General features: G+C 38.8%; 1 protein-coding gene across 3 annotated transcripts in view; it reads right to left on the reverse strand.

Annotated features, from left to right (window-relative positions):
• Positions 1 to 36: 36 nt before the first annotated feature.
• The window catches only part of fhl3a (four and a half LIM domains 3a), a 30338-nt gene continuing 16248 nt past the window's right edge, over positions 37 to 14126 (reverse strand). For all 3 annotated transcript variants that reach the window (XM_041234006.1, XM_041234007.1, XM_041234008.1), the window contains exons 2-6: positions 4373 to 4542; positions 3861 to 4035; positions 2760 to 2929; positions 2302 to 2488; positions 37 to 2072 (exon numbers count right to left, since the gene is read on the reverse strand). In XM_041234006.1, the coding sequence (XP_041089940.1) occupies positions 1921 to 2072; positions 2302 to 2488; positions 2760 to 2929; positions 3861 to 4035; positions 4373 to 4542 (854 nt within the window). In that variant the 3' untranslated portion in view covers positions 37 to 1920. The remainder of the gene's footprint in view (positions 2073 to 2301; positions 2489 to 2759; positions 2930 to 3860; positions 4036 to 4372; positions 4543 to 14126) is intronic.

Below are 14126 nucleotides of genomic sequence, written 5' to 3' on the forward strand. Positions count from 1 at the left end.
ATCCCATCAGAGTCTATAGTGGGCCCCCACCTTCACCCCCCAAATAAAAAATGTGTTTCTATCAAAAAACTTCTCATAACCATATAGTAGCCCCTGTCTAAACTGGATGTTTGTCCGATAGGTGTCAGCTTTTTCAAAAATCAAAAAAAAAAAAAAAAAAAAAATGCAAACATACCACTAATTTGTATTATCATGAGTAGCCTATAAGACAAATGTATAGGTCAGTTTCTATTTAAAGTTAGTCAGTGGTGCAGTGCTAAATTGTGCACAATTACAAACCCCCTGCTCATTAAACAGAATAGGTTTCCTATTCCTACACAGATGTTCGGAATGAGCTGGAGGGGTTAGAGGCACATGTGTGCAGTCTATTGCTCCCGACACATTGGGGAAACCAGAAGTGTCACAGAAATTTGGTTTTCAAGGCTTGCAAGTACACCCTGCATTTAGGGAAAAATAGGTATTTGACCGTTCGCCTCAAATGCATTGAGCACAACTGGCAACCACAAGAAAAGGCACACTGGGAAATGCCATCAATAATTGCGACTGTTTAAAACATGCTTTCAAAAAGTTAAATTGATGCAATTGTAAGTGTTTCAATGGCAGGCAGCTTTAGTACACCTCAATATAATATTTGAGACTCTCCACCCCCTTTTTGCAAATTCATGCAGGAACGCCCCAAGGCTGAACAGCAAAGCAAAACTGCTGCTGTAAAGCATTCCCTAAAAAGTCGCTAACAGCATTACGCTTGTTTAGTACATTTCACCCCAGACTTCTGACTCGTTTGCAACTGATTTGTGACTATTGAGACAGCCACAACACTTCAGCACATCTACCCCTTCATCTCTTTAACAAAGTACAATGTGGAGTTTGGGGGCTAGCCCACTTTTCCAAACCGTTTGGTTACAAAGCAATAATACTATTCAAGATAACATACATGTAGGGAAGAAGAAAACACAGCATAGATAGAAAAATACAAAAAGTTGTGTGTTAGTGGTAAAATGATGGGGAGATCTGTGTGTGAAACCTAAATGATAAACATAATCCTTTTTACTTGGACTTTTAATAGTGGTTACAAAAAACTGATCATGCATGATACTCAAAACACTGTATAATGAAGAGTGAGTACGTATGTCCTATTTATATGTATGTATATATATTAGTACATACATACTCATATGTCATACTTTAGAAAACCAATGGACCTTTTAGGGAAATGTATATATGGTACCCAGTTTTATTGGTTTTGAAAAGAGAGCTTAAGATGCATTCAAATACAAATGTTCTGTACATTCAAGGTAAAAATGCTAATTTTAGACCTTGGCTTGCACTACTTCATGAGTTTAAAAATCGTGAACAAATAAAGCAAGCGTTATTATTCAAAAATAATGATATGTATGGGTCGCGTTTAATTTTTTATTAGACATTTTTTGTTTGATTTGCATTTTACCAAAAAGCCTGTACAGTGTATACCTAACCATGCCCAAATATCTAATGTACATCACAGTATTACTAGAGTGGACTGGGGAAAAAAAAACAGTTTGAATATACATTCAAAAATGAAACCTTCAACTGAAAGAATAAACAGCAACATTAACAAAAAGCATTTTGAAAGAGCTCTGGCTCAAATATATATTTGTCATGGATATACTGAACATTAAAAATGTACTTGGTTGCGTTTTTTTTCCTTTCTGAAAAAAAAAAAAATGAGCTAATGGATTTGGAGTAGAGATTCAATCTAAACTCAAAACGAGGATATAAATCGATGCAGCTATTATTTGTTTCTTAATTCTTTGAAAAAAAATCAGGTCCATTCACACACTCAACATTCTCCATATACTTCCAGATGCACCCTTTTCTATTTCAGTGGGTTTATTCAATGAATATGGTGTGGTCTCTAAAGGACTGCCAAGAGCCACTGGTTTATAGGTCGCTGTTACACTCTCGACACAAGACCTCTTCGTTCTCTGGGAAGAAGCCTTTCCCCACCAGGGAGGTGGAACATCTGGAGCAGGTGAAGCAGGTCTGGTGCCACTGGCGCTCTTCAAACGAGATGTATTTACCTCCGCTAAAACCTGCAAGCAAAAAGATATCCAAGATAAATCAGTTCACAAAAGCTTTATTCCATTAGTCAAAATTAATGTGCAAGGACTGCTTTGATTAATTAATTGGTGGCCTCCCCTCTGCAATTTCTGAAGTGGTTAGTTACCAAGCAGAAGTAATACTAGAAGCAGCTATACGTCTTTATTTCTCGCCCTCTCTTGTGGTTTGTTTAAGCTTGGTGGATAGTGGCGCTGTCCATACCTGTGATGGGTTTGCTGCATGCTTCACACTTCTTGGCGTACAGGTTGCCGAAGCATTTCAGGCAGTAGGGGCTGTCTTCCCGAGAGGTGAAGGGCTGGCCAGCCAGCTGGGTCTTGCAGCCAGTGCAGACGAAGCACTCTTTATGCCACGGCTCATCACGGTAGGTCACGCCACCCTTGGCTAGCGTCTGCACAGCAAGCAACAAAAACACTTAAACCAAAAGGTAATGTTACCTACGACAATAGCAGTGTCAACAGGTTAACAGGAAAGCAGGGCCCTATTCATAAAAAGTGTTTAAAAGGGAATGTTTGGTTTAGGATTTTAAAGATCCTTTTGTTTAATGAAATCAATTCTGTAGTTCAGGAAACCTTTTGAAAGAACTACATACAGGTTCTTGTTATAGAGTGGGTGCGATTACAATTAATAGGCTCTTGTTGTGACTAGGTGCACGCTCCTACCTTCTTGCATCGAGTGCAGCGCGGGGCGAACTTGTTCTCGTAGCAGGGAACACAGTAATGATCCTCCTTATCAGGAATGAAAGCCTTCGATCCTATAGGCTGCTTGCAACTGTTGCAAATGAAACAGCTTTCATGCCAAGTGCTACCACTGTATTCCAACTTCCGTGTGCCTAGAAGGGGGGAGATTTTTTAAAAGAATGCTTAAACAATTAACCGAAACTGCACTAGATAGATTATGCAGAACACACGTTAGGAGATGAAATAGGTATCCAATTATTCAGCTGGTTTAGAAAGCTTGTCCAAGCCTAGTGTGTGAAACCAGCCGATGAAGTATCCCTTGAAAACGAAGCTGCCAGCTTAAAGCACTTGATGTATCTGCTCCTTTTATACTGAAACCTAGTATTAGTCACACCACAATGCCTGCTGCTTCTGAAAGACAGTGGGTTATCTTGCTCTGCAATCTTTATGAGTGTTTCTGTTCCTGTGTAATGTATTCTTTCTGCCTGCCTACACAAAAATGTATTTCCTTAACAGACCCCCAAAAAAACCCAAGCAGTTGTATAAACTTGAGTATCTGTAGTCACTTCCTGACAGTGTGTGTGTGTGGAATTCAAATTGCTATCGACAAATTCCATACATTCTTTACACAGCTCATATTTCACACCCACTGTACTCAATTATTTAAATGCTTGATCCATAAGGTGCTTTCAATACCATTAAACTGGCAGCTCGCTGCACACAGGGCTTCACTCAACCTTCAGGTCATGAAAATGGTGAATAGTTACGATGATTTACATAAACTGTAACTCTTCACCACTGTAAAGCAAGTTGTTCAATCACAAAAATATGTAGAACATTCATTTTACCATAGCATGGGTTTAGCCAAAATGTATCACATCATTTAAGGACTGTATTATACAGCTACAGGCAGGAAACCAACTACGCCAAGCACACTTCGTGTTCTCAGCACTGAGCATGTCCCAATTAAGACGGTGACAACTGCATCTCTTTTTAACACTGTCTTTTAATATCTGTTGAAATTATGCCCAGTCGCTGGTCCTCATCGTACACAAGTCCAATACAGTTAGTCCAGTTCAGTACCTGGCATGACTGTCTCATCGCAGGCGACACACTTGGATGAGAATTCATTGCAGTAGCAGTCGTTGCAGAGCAGCTCCTCCTCCTGGCTGGTGAAGGGTTCGTCTGCCAGCGAGCGGTCGCAGCGAAAGCAGCGGAAGCAGTGCTCGTGGTAGTGACGATCCTCATAGAACAGCTCCTGCAGGGGGCAAGGGAGGGGTGGTGAGGATCCCTCAGAGTGAGCACTTTGAAATGTTTCATTCTTCAAATCAGACATGGGTAGAATCTTATGGCTCTGCAGTTTGTTCTTAACACTGCACTCCAAATGAGCCATCTGCTTTTCTGTACTGCACCACATGTGCAAATAACGTTTCTTGACACCTTTTAGTGTGTCACATGCTTCCTACTAAATGTGAAGTACTGCTTAATCTTTTTATTCTTATATGTGCTTGTGGAGGCCCTTGCCCATCACTTCAACACAGTTTACTGCAGGTAGCTTACATATTCTCTTAAGCATGGTAGGGCTTATCTCTTACCCTGGCATCATGCCCGATCAGTTCTTTGCACTCATCACACGTGTTGGCGAATCGGCTATCGTAGCAGGGGATGCAGTAAGGACGGTCCTCCGACTGGATATACTTCCTGCCATACAGGGACTCCTTGCAGTTATCACAGTCGAATCGCTCGCTCATGGTGTCTTCAGACTCTGAAACAGAAATTTTTAAAAAATGCTGATTACTTTGAGAGATGAAGTACAGCCAGACTGGAATACCATTCTGCTGAACATGTACTCCTGAATAAAGTTCGACAGGCTGAAAGACTAGAGGACCATATTACTTGACACGCACAAATTCAAAGCAATGCATCATTTGCTGAACGGACAAAAGCACCCATACATCAAATTTGCACCATTCTGTATACATTGCGACAGCTTCATTGTAGCCTCAATATTTATTGGTTTCGAATGCAAGTGCAGGAGTATTCTAGAATCGAGTTATTAAAACACGAGAGGTTTGATGAATGAAAATCAGGGCAGGGTATATTCAATATTCAGAGGCTCATATGTACTGTATTAACTCAAACGTGTTTAAGCCTCATTACACACTCGAGCAATGATACCCAACAACCACAGATGCGTAAGGTACAACCAAACAATTAGAAATGTTACGGTGTATCGCCATTTTTAGTACCTGCACACACACAGCACACATTTGACTGTCAAACTGATCAACCTCAAAAAATACTCCTAATAGACTTTGATTTCATCTCCGAGCCCCAAATCCTAAATCAGTCTACAGGGCACTTATGAGACGAGCCAACCAGTAAACAATACAGGTTTCACTTGAAAACATTGTGCATTAATAAAATCCCAGTGTTAAGAATGAAAGAAATTAGAAAGAACAAAAAGTGAAAAAAGTCCACTTGACTGAATGGTTATGTACGCTACGAGTGCCATTTAACCTGAAAATAGTTACAGCAGCAGCAGTAGGTGTAAGGATAAGAGAGACCATCGAGTAAAACTTCCTTCACACCAGCTGAAGCATCAGAGCCATGCTATGCAACAAATACCTGATCCGTTTGAAGTTTGTATTCTAGCATGGCTTAAAACACAATACATTCAAAACAGCCTGTGCTGTACTGTATGTACATAATACTAACACTGTACCTAATACATAACACTGTGCACATATTTAATGAACTGTGACCTAAACCCAAGAGCTAGCTGGCAAGTTCTTTATTTTAGACATTGCGTCCCCTAATTTCAGCAAGATCTTGCACAGTTTTAACTGAACAGAATTAAAATAAATAAATAAATATATAAAATAAATAAATAAAAACACAAAATAGAAAATTAGCCTGCTACTACAGTTAATCCAATACTTTTTAAAGTTGGGCTCCAGTGCAGCTGATTTACTGAATTTATGTGCATTATTTTTCATTAAGGGCTCAGACTAAGCAGACTGACTTACGGTTTTAGACAATGAAGACAGCATTTTGGATAGTGGCTTACAGAGAGTCACATTTCAGGTATTTTCTGCCTTCTAGTCTTAACCCAGGTGTTGCTTTTGGATGCAATTGCTTTTGCCAATAGAGGCGTTTGTTTACAGCATGCATGTATACATAATAACAGTTAATGAAATTTAAAAGGAGGGTAATTTGTGCCACATTAAGTTACTTTGTTGACACATTAAAATGTGATTAGGTTGCCTGTACCCCTCATTAAAAAAGGAGAGATGTTATTACTCAGAAAAAGCTGAACCTGCAGTCAGCGTTTACCTTCGTATCTCAGCAACATAGTTTATTACGGCCTGCAAATTAGGCTGTCTGCCTCAGGGCTCGACTTAAAATTACAGTCAGTATCTAATAGGGCAGAGCTACATCCCAGAAAGGATGCTAATTACAGACTACTGCTGTATTCCAGTGCCTCAGACAGACAGGCCTGGTGCACAAACAGACACCACTTCAGAGATAAACAAATTATGCAGCAAACAGATGGATAGAAGAGACAGAGGCCAGGTGGTGTTTTAGGGGCACACGGTTCCCCCAAAACCAGGTCCCACTTAAAATACATAGAGCTAAAAGAACATTTCTAGTAAATCTAACCTAGTAATTCTAACGTACAATTTGCACATTACCTTTATGGTAAATGGGTATTTGATTTAATGGTATTTCAAAAAATATATTAAGGATCTACTTCTAAAATTTTAAAAGCTGCTGTAATAATTTATGAGGTCCTTCAAGGATTAGAGCCATCCTATCCCCAAGATCTACTAACTCTGTATATTCCTATTTGTTCTTCAGGAGTTCAGAAAATCTTGTTGTTCCAAAAAAAAAAAAAAAAAAAAGTACTTTAAAACATTTGCTTTTTGAGCTCCTCGTTTGTGGAACTCTATTCCGGTTAACAGTAGGCAAGTTGAAACATCAGATTCTAAATTGAAAACATACTTTAAAAAGTGTTTTTATATAATTGGTTGTAGCTGGAGTGCACTGCAGATATGAGCCTTTTGTTTCGTTTAACTCTCTACAGCGCTCTGGGATGCCAGGGTGTGAAGGGCGCTATAGAAATAAATGTGTATTGTATTTAAAAATAGCCATTTCCTGTAGCAAAAACAGAATTACATCTGTTTTTATTTGCATCCAATTTTCTTTTGCTTCCCCTGACTTCCTGCTCTGCGTATTTCACAGAAAGACAGTCAAAGGGGAGGAGCAAGCTTGTGAAACTGAATTGGTCTCTTCCCCCTTAATAAAAACGCTTATCGCTTTCAGTTTACAAACTACATGAGTGAACCACCCCCCCCCCCCCCCCCCCAAAAAAAAAAAAAAAAAAAAAAAAAAAAAAAAAAAAAAAAAAGGGGGGGACATTCCACACTACATTCCAACAAACTTTAAACTTTCTAAACTTTTAAGTTAAAGTAGATTTGTAAAATAATCCTCAGAAGTGGACGAGACAATTTGACATGAAAACGGGTTCCCTGGGGCTGGAACTCATTGCTAACAGACAACGCAGGGAAGAGATGTTTCTACTGCCATGGCATGGGTGATTAAAAACAGAAGCTGGGATTTGTAATACTGCACTGCTCTGCAGTTACAGAACCAGTTTCAGTTTTAGGAGACAAAAACACACTGCTATAGTGTAAAAGCCATACTAGTTCTGTTAAACCCATACACCAAATGCAATTTCAGGTTAGAATTTATTTAAAATGAAACTTTTTCAGTTTGATATGTCTCTACATCAATTTAAAGGTGTTACCCGATTACCGGATTACCTGTGGTACATGCAGGATTGAAGGGAGAAGGATAATGAGCCTAATTCAAAAGCAAACTGACACATCATTTATTTTTTAAAGCGCTTTTCGATAAATTCAGTGATGTTTGGATTTTACACGTTGTCTTTGGAGTTTATTCTCATGTTTCAAAACAGTCTCACCTAAGAGAACTCTTAAACAGCTGATCACAGTGACAAACCATCCCACCTTCCTCCCTAAACATGGCGATACAGTATTACAAGAACAGCAAGAAACCATTTAAGTTTCAGACAACTCTAGGAAAAATAACGCCACTCAACCAGTAAATTGACCTTACAAGATTACTGAAGTGATATTGGAGGTCTTGTATTATGTACATATTTAGCTGATCCTAATAAGAGAAAGAAAAAAATAAGGTCTTCTACCAAGTACTTTGTTGTATAATAGGGATGGAAGTAAGACTCACATTGCACAGCAGTTAGATCCATTTCTTGTTTTACTAGGAGTAAAACACAACTGAGCTTGTTACCCATATGGCTAATCAAGCTTGTACTAAAACCTGGAGTGGGTGAAAACGCTATGCAATAGGAGACTGATTACCATCTTTGTATAAGACACCGAAACCATAGTTGTCCAACAGTTACTAAAAGCTGAAAAGAGTTACACAAGACACATTACCAGCTACTGAAACGCGATAGTGTTTTTACACGCACAAAATTGCTAAACAATCTGTGAATGACAAGTGCAACAGCTCAGATAACCGATCTGAAACAAGCAGGGACACATCACCACCTCTGAACACCCAGTTCAGTTACATAACAGACAGGTAACATGTTACTGCTTAAATATATATTGTATGATTAACAATCACATTTAAGTGTGGCTTAACAGTACATAGGTCACAGACTGTGAATAAATCCCTTCAAAACCTCAGCCACGCACTGCTTAACATCAAAGCATGGCTGTTTGCTTTGGACTGGGAATCTCACTTGCCTTTTGAAAGTGTTAAGAAAGTGATTTGTAAAATGTCTGTTGCAGGGCAGACAGACATAGCTGGAACAAGAAAAGGGGACCATATTCTTGTAACAAACCACTTGCAAGCAATTTGCTCATTAAAAAAAAAAAACGGTGTCCAAAGTATTCAGATGATGTCAACATTTCCAGGTAAGGCAGTCAGCTTTCCCCACTCCAAAATGCATCAGGTCTAGAAACAAGAATCTCATTGAATAAAAGATTTACTATGAGCTGGCTTAGCGATTGATTTGATCAACCATAACTCTTCTGGGAAAAGGCACATCACTGAGGAATCACCCTAGATTGTTAAACTGATACACTCCAAGTGCTGATTCCCCAGTGCTGTAAACAGTCCATCAAAATAACCCCTTAGGTATCCCTTGGGCTTGGTACATATAAAGCAATACGTGGAATGGTGGGCTCCCATCTCCGACATGTTATCTCTTACAATTCTGTTTACAACAACCAAGGTATAAACACTACCTATGAATAAGTACTTAGGCTGGTAAACGGAGTTCATTTTGTCCCTGAATCTTTAAACAATGTTTCAGCGTATACTTGTATGCATTGTGATGAAGGACCATGTACAAAAACAAACATTAAGAGAGGACTGCTGCCAAAACAACCCAGACTAAAGAAAATGTTTAGAATACACAATTTTGTCTTGATACTGTATATGTAATGGAAGACTGACGATACCACACAGGCAATCTGTTGCAACTAGTTATTGGCTTGCCATTATACAAAATACACTGGTACAGTAATCTCTGCCTCCTACTGTATCCTAACCACCTTTATTGTTTTAGTGAAAAGGAATCTGTTGCACGTCCAGGCTGCACGCCCTGATAAGACTGCCTGGTGTTTATTTTGCCATGCTGGTTTATCAGCAGTGATAAACGGTGGGTGAATGAAATGTTCCACAGATGTCACAGAGACCTCAAGCAGGACTGTTCTTATTCACTGGGAGTTCTGGAACCTGCATGGTTACATCAATATTAGTTCTCCTTCCAAAATCAAGTCAAAAAACAGAACAAAGATGGCCATGTGTGGATTTGGCAGAGGTCCGCGCTTGGCCCAAGCCAATTGGCCATTGTGTTTTTTCTTGGATAAAAAACTCAAAACAGGTGGGACTGTGCTATTGTGTACAGCATTAGTCAATGGTGTGTTTATGGGTTGATATACAGCATAGATAATTTAGTATGACTGATCATTCTCCATTGATAAATGCTGGGCCTGCTCCCTGTGTCTACAAAAGCAGTGGGATGCATATTGACATCAAGCCCAAGTGAGAGATGGAAATAAGAGTCCCACTGCACAGCCGTTACAGCCATTACCTTAGACACAGCTGGACCCGTGACCTTTAAAATTCAAATATCGTCAAATGTCTGAGTTTCAGTTTTATGAAAGAAACGCGAATAAAAACCTGGATAATCTTGTTAAGCTAAAGTGGTTAGATTTACCAAAAACATCAATGACTTTTCCCCACACCTGACCATATGTTTTGTAAATTTGTCCTTTTTGTAAAGCTACTCGTGTGTTACCACATTTAAAAATGGACTCAATGCTTTGAATCAAGTTCGCTGGTTACTCTGCAAAGTTCAAACTGTCATGCAAGTTTATAACCCTGGTTCTCAAAGTCTAGTTGGTTCAGTCTATTTATTAGTATATAAGCAAACAAGACTTGGTCAGTTCCGATCATACTGTGAAATCTATGGCACTACAGTATGTACAAACACCTATTTCTACAACTTCCCTGGGCTATTCCAGATGCCTCAATATGGCATTGTGCTTGTCATTTTAAAAAGACTGGATGCTTTAAAAGCTCTTGACCTTGTTCATGCAGCCAATGGCTTGTTTTGTCTTACAGCACCCTGACTGACATCAGAATTGTGCTAGCATGATGCATGAGCAATTTTCATATAGAAGTGAGAGAAGTGGATATAAACTCAGATCCGGAACAATGGATTTCTTGTGTAGTTTTGTGCTGCTGCCAACTCAAAACTGTCTCCATACTGCAGCTAATCCAGCACCGGTTTAAAAAAAAAAACAAAAAAAAAAAAAAAAATCCAAACATTATGGCAGAATAACTACATGTGTTTAAATGCCCCCCTCCCTGCCCCTACTCCAAACATATTTGGCTAGCACCCAGTCTCAAATTTCAGAGGTCACATTTCTTTTACTTTATTGTTTTACACTGAAAAGGGAAGCAACCTACAAAATAGTACTCTTAACACTGACCATGTATCCTCTTATAGCTCGTCATTAATATGTACAATAACGACTCTTAAGCTGTCAGATAACTACAGCAAAAAAAAAAAAAAAAAAAACACCACACGCTGTAGGAGGTGTTGGAAAATACTGGATTTCAGATTGCCCTGTTCCTGGGGTCACTGGTGAAGGAAATGGAAGGCAATTGCTCACGATGCTCTGATAAAAAAAACTCTGTGCTTCAATTGTCTTGCGGAACAATGCAGGATCATAATGCAGCCTTTACTCTTTAGCTAAAGGAAGGAGCTGTGTGGATTAACAAGACAAACACACACGATGAGCAGCTGCACAGGAACATTTGTGCTTTTTGGACCCCGTTCCGGTTCCTTTTCTGTATGCTGTGCAACAAAGATTCCCCATTCATGGGCTTTCGAAAACTGGGAAGCACTGTCTGTAGACAGAGAATACTCCCTTTAGAAAAAGGACGGTTTGACAGTACAGAGTTAATATAGAATGCTTTTTTGTAATTTATAATATATTTCTGTGAGTTTAAGCTTCGTGATTCAGCTTCCTAAATAAAAAAATAAAAAAATACATTGTTGAACTTGTCATCTGCCTGGCAAAAAGGAAAACATAATATAATAGTTTCACATTGAAAAAGCAGAAGAGACAGTGCTGAGGTTCCACATTAAAAAGCCACGTTCCTAAAGGTATGGTCTTGAACGTTATGCTTTTTGTGGTCTAACCTTTCTTCTCACAATGAATAATGTTGTATTTAAAAGCTCCCTCATAGCACTGCCTATTTATATTATGGGCTACTTGTCACTCTGGGACTATCCCAAATGGGTTGGCTACATTCCAGGTGTTTCCTGTACTTTTTAAAAAAAAAAAAAATTACAATTTTTATCCCTACCATTTCAAGGATAACACATTGCAGCAAAAACACACCACAAGAACTTCATATCTGCACACTTGTAAAGGCAAAGATACAAAAAAAGGTGCTTTAAAACAGGTCAATCCAGACCAGGAAACATTAATAATCTCCATACTCCAGGATACTTAAATAGAGAAACCAGGAGGAACTGCCGTTCACCACATATAGGAACGCTAACAAACAATTTACAATCTATTTTCTTACCTCTTTAGTGCCACTACATCTTTTACTGCATTTTTTTAACATAGATGATTCATGATATGAAAAGATTTCAAACACTATAGGTGAACTACTGCAACCTGGTACCTTTGCTGTAGGTCACATGATCAGATTATAGATAGACCACTGAAGTGAGTTTAAACTGCACAGTAACTGAGCTGATTTGCATCCACATTGAAGCACAAAATAGGTGCAACAAGTCAATAGTGATCATTTTGCAAGTGCAAAATCAACAGGCTTGCACTCTGTCATAAAATTGATTCTAAAAACATAGCAAGGTTTAGACTCCATCATATTCAAGGGAAAAAAAAAAAAAAACTTACAAATATCAAAAACATTCAGGTCGATCAGTCTACCAATAATGACGTCTTCGTTCATCTCCTAAATGACTGTTTTGACTCCATAACCAGCTGCCTTTGATCTGCTGCACATTGCAACAACACAAACCAGGTGCTCATCCCTTCCCAGCTTAGTGGAAAGGATATGGTAGGCAGAGAAACTGTAGGCATGTGGTCTGCAGAAGAAAGACTACACAGAGCAATGAAGTTCAAACATTCACAAAAGCACACAAAAACAGACAAAAGTGGAAGATTCACCCTTGCTTCAAAAAAGACACACCCCTCCTAACATTGTAATTACTGTAACGTTTGTAGGTAGTGTACCATGCCTTTGTAATTTGCATTCTTTGGGTTTAAAAGTGCACCGGCTGGAGCAGACTTGGATCTTGGTGGACTGTATCTGTCTCTTTAAAAGGGAAAAATCCAAGCCTGAGCCTTTGCACACAATGCAATCTGCTATTCATCATGCCATGTCAGGGTACTTCTCTTTTTCTAGGAAACTCAAAGATAATGCTGCTGCTGCTGCTACTTTTCCAAGGTGATGTTTTGAGACCGATTGCCTGCTTTAAATCTTTAAGCAATTTACAGCTAAGCAAACTGCACTTAATTAAAATAGAGTTGGCCAATGATTCAGATATAAAAAAAAAAAAAAAAAAAAAACAGTGGAGAATAAATACTTTAGGTGACTTTATTGGATGCTGACTAAATTCTTTTAGCCTCTACAGTAGAACAGAGCTGTGGTATCTGTGAGCTTAAGGATTTACTCTTATTGAAACATGGCCAAATGGGACTGTTCCAGCCGCTCCTGTTGCCCGGCGACTGTAAATTGAAAGACGCAAATTACATTTAAACAGAGTTTTTACGATTCAGAAGAAGTCACCTAGATCCTGGAAACCGTTCTGTATTTCAGTGTAATACTGCCAAATCTTACAGAAGCATTTTACTCTTAAATCAAAAGAAACGAAATTTTACTCAAATCAGATTTCAATTTACAAGAATTACTACAGAAAAGTTTATTCATATCAGGGGTGTCACGATCACACACACCAGTGTAAACCACCGTTACCATAAAGACAGTCTGTAGCAGCAAAACAGAAAAACATTGTTGACCGATAATCACATAGCCCTAATCAAATGTTTCGAGACAACTCCCTCTAAAAGATAAACATGAACAATTTTCTACATTAAAAACAAAGACATTTAGCCAAAGCTACCAATTTATCAAGAACCGTTGAATAGCCTTATTTTAAAAGTAGGAGGGCCTTGCTTACACTTTTACCAATCTACAGTGTAATTTGACATCTGGTTTGCATTGGGAAAACTATGCAGTCAGTGTTAGTAGGCCAAAGAAGGTTTGGAGTCTACAGTCTCATTTGAGAATGTGCAGCAAAAGCTTGGTTTGGAAATGCACAGAACAGCGAGAGCAGTTCAAAGTGTTTGCTGCAGGAGGTCTTATTCCCGTTTCCCTGAGGAATTTGACCGCTGTTTGTTTTCATTTTGAGTTTATTATTTGACTCAATGTAAACAAGCAGTAACTTAATCCCAGGAGTCTCCCTCCCTTCCAATAACTTGCTCCGTGACACTGCTTCTTCAGACAGAGATTTATTACCAAAAATGGCAGTTTACAGTATTGTTTGTAGTTTGACAGTCTGTTGAATCTAAGCACAAGGCAAAGCAGTCCTTAACCATTTAAATTTGGTCATTTACAGCAATTAAATATCAGTATGTTGATGACTTTGCCATAAAAATGGTAAACACGATCATGATCCACAGTAGAGTGCGCAGACCAGCCACATAATTACAGTTTAGAAGAAAAACTCACCACAGATAT

The sequence above is a fragment of the Polyodon spathula genome, chromosome 32 (genome assembly GCF_017654505.1).
Source record: "Polyodon spathula isolate WHYD16114869_AA chromosome 32, ASM1765450v1, whole genome shotgun sequence".
NCBI classification, from domain to species: Eukaryota; Metazoa; Chordata; class Actinopteri; order Acipenseriformes; family Polyodontidae; genus Polyodon; species Polyodon spathula.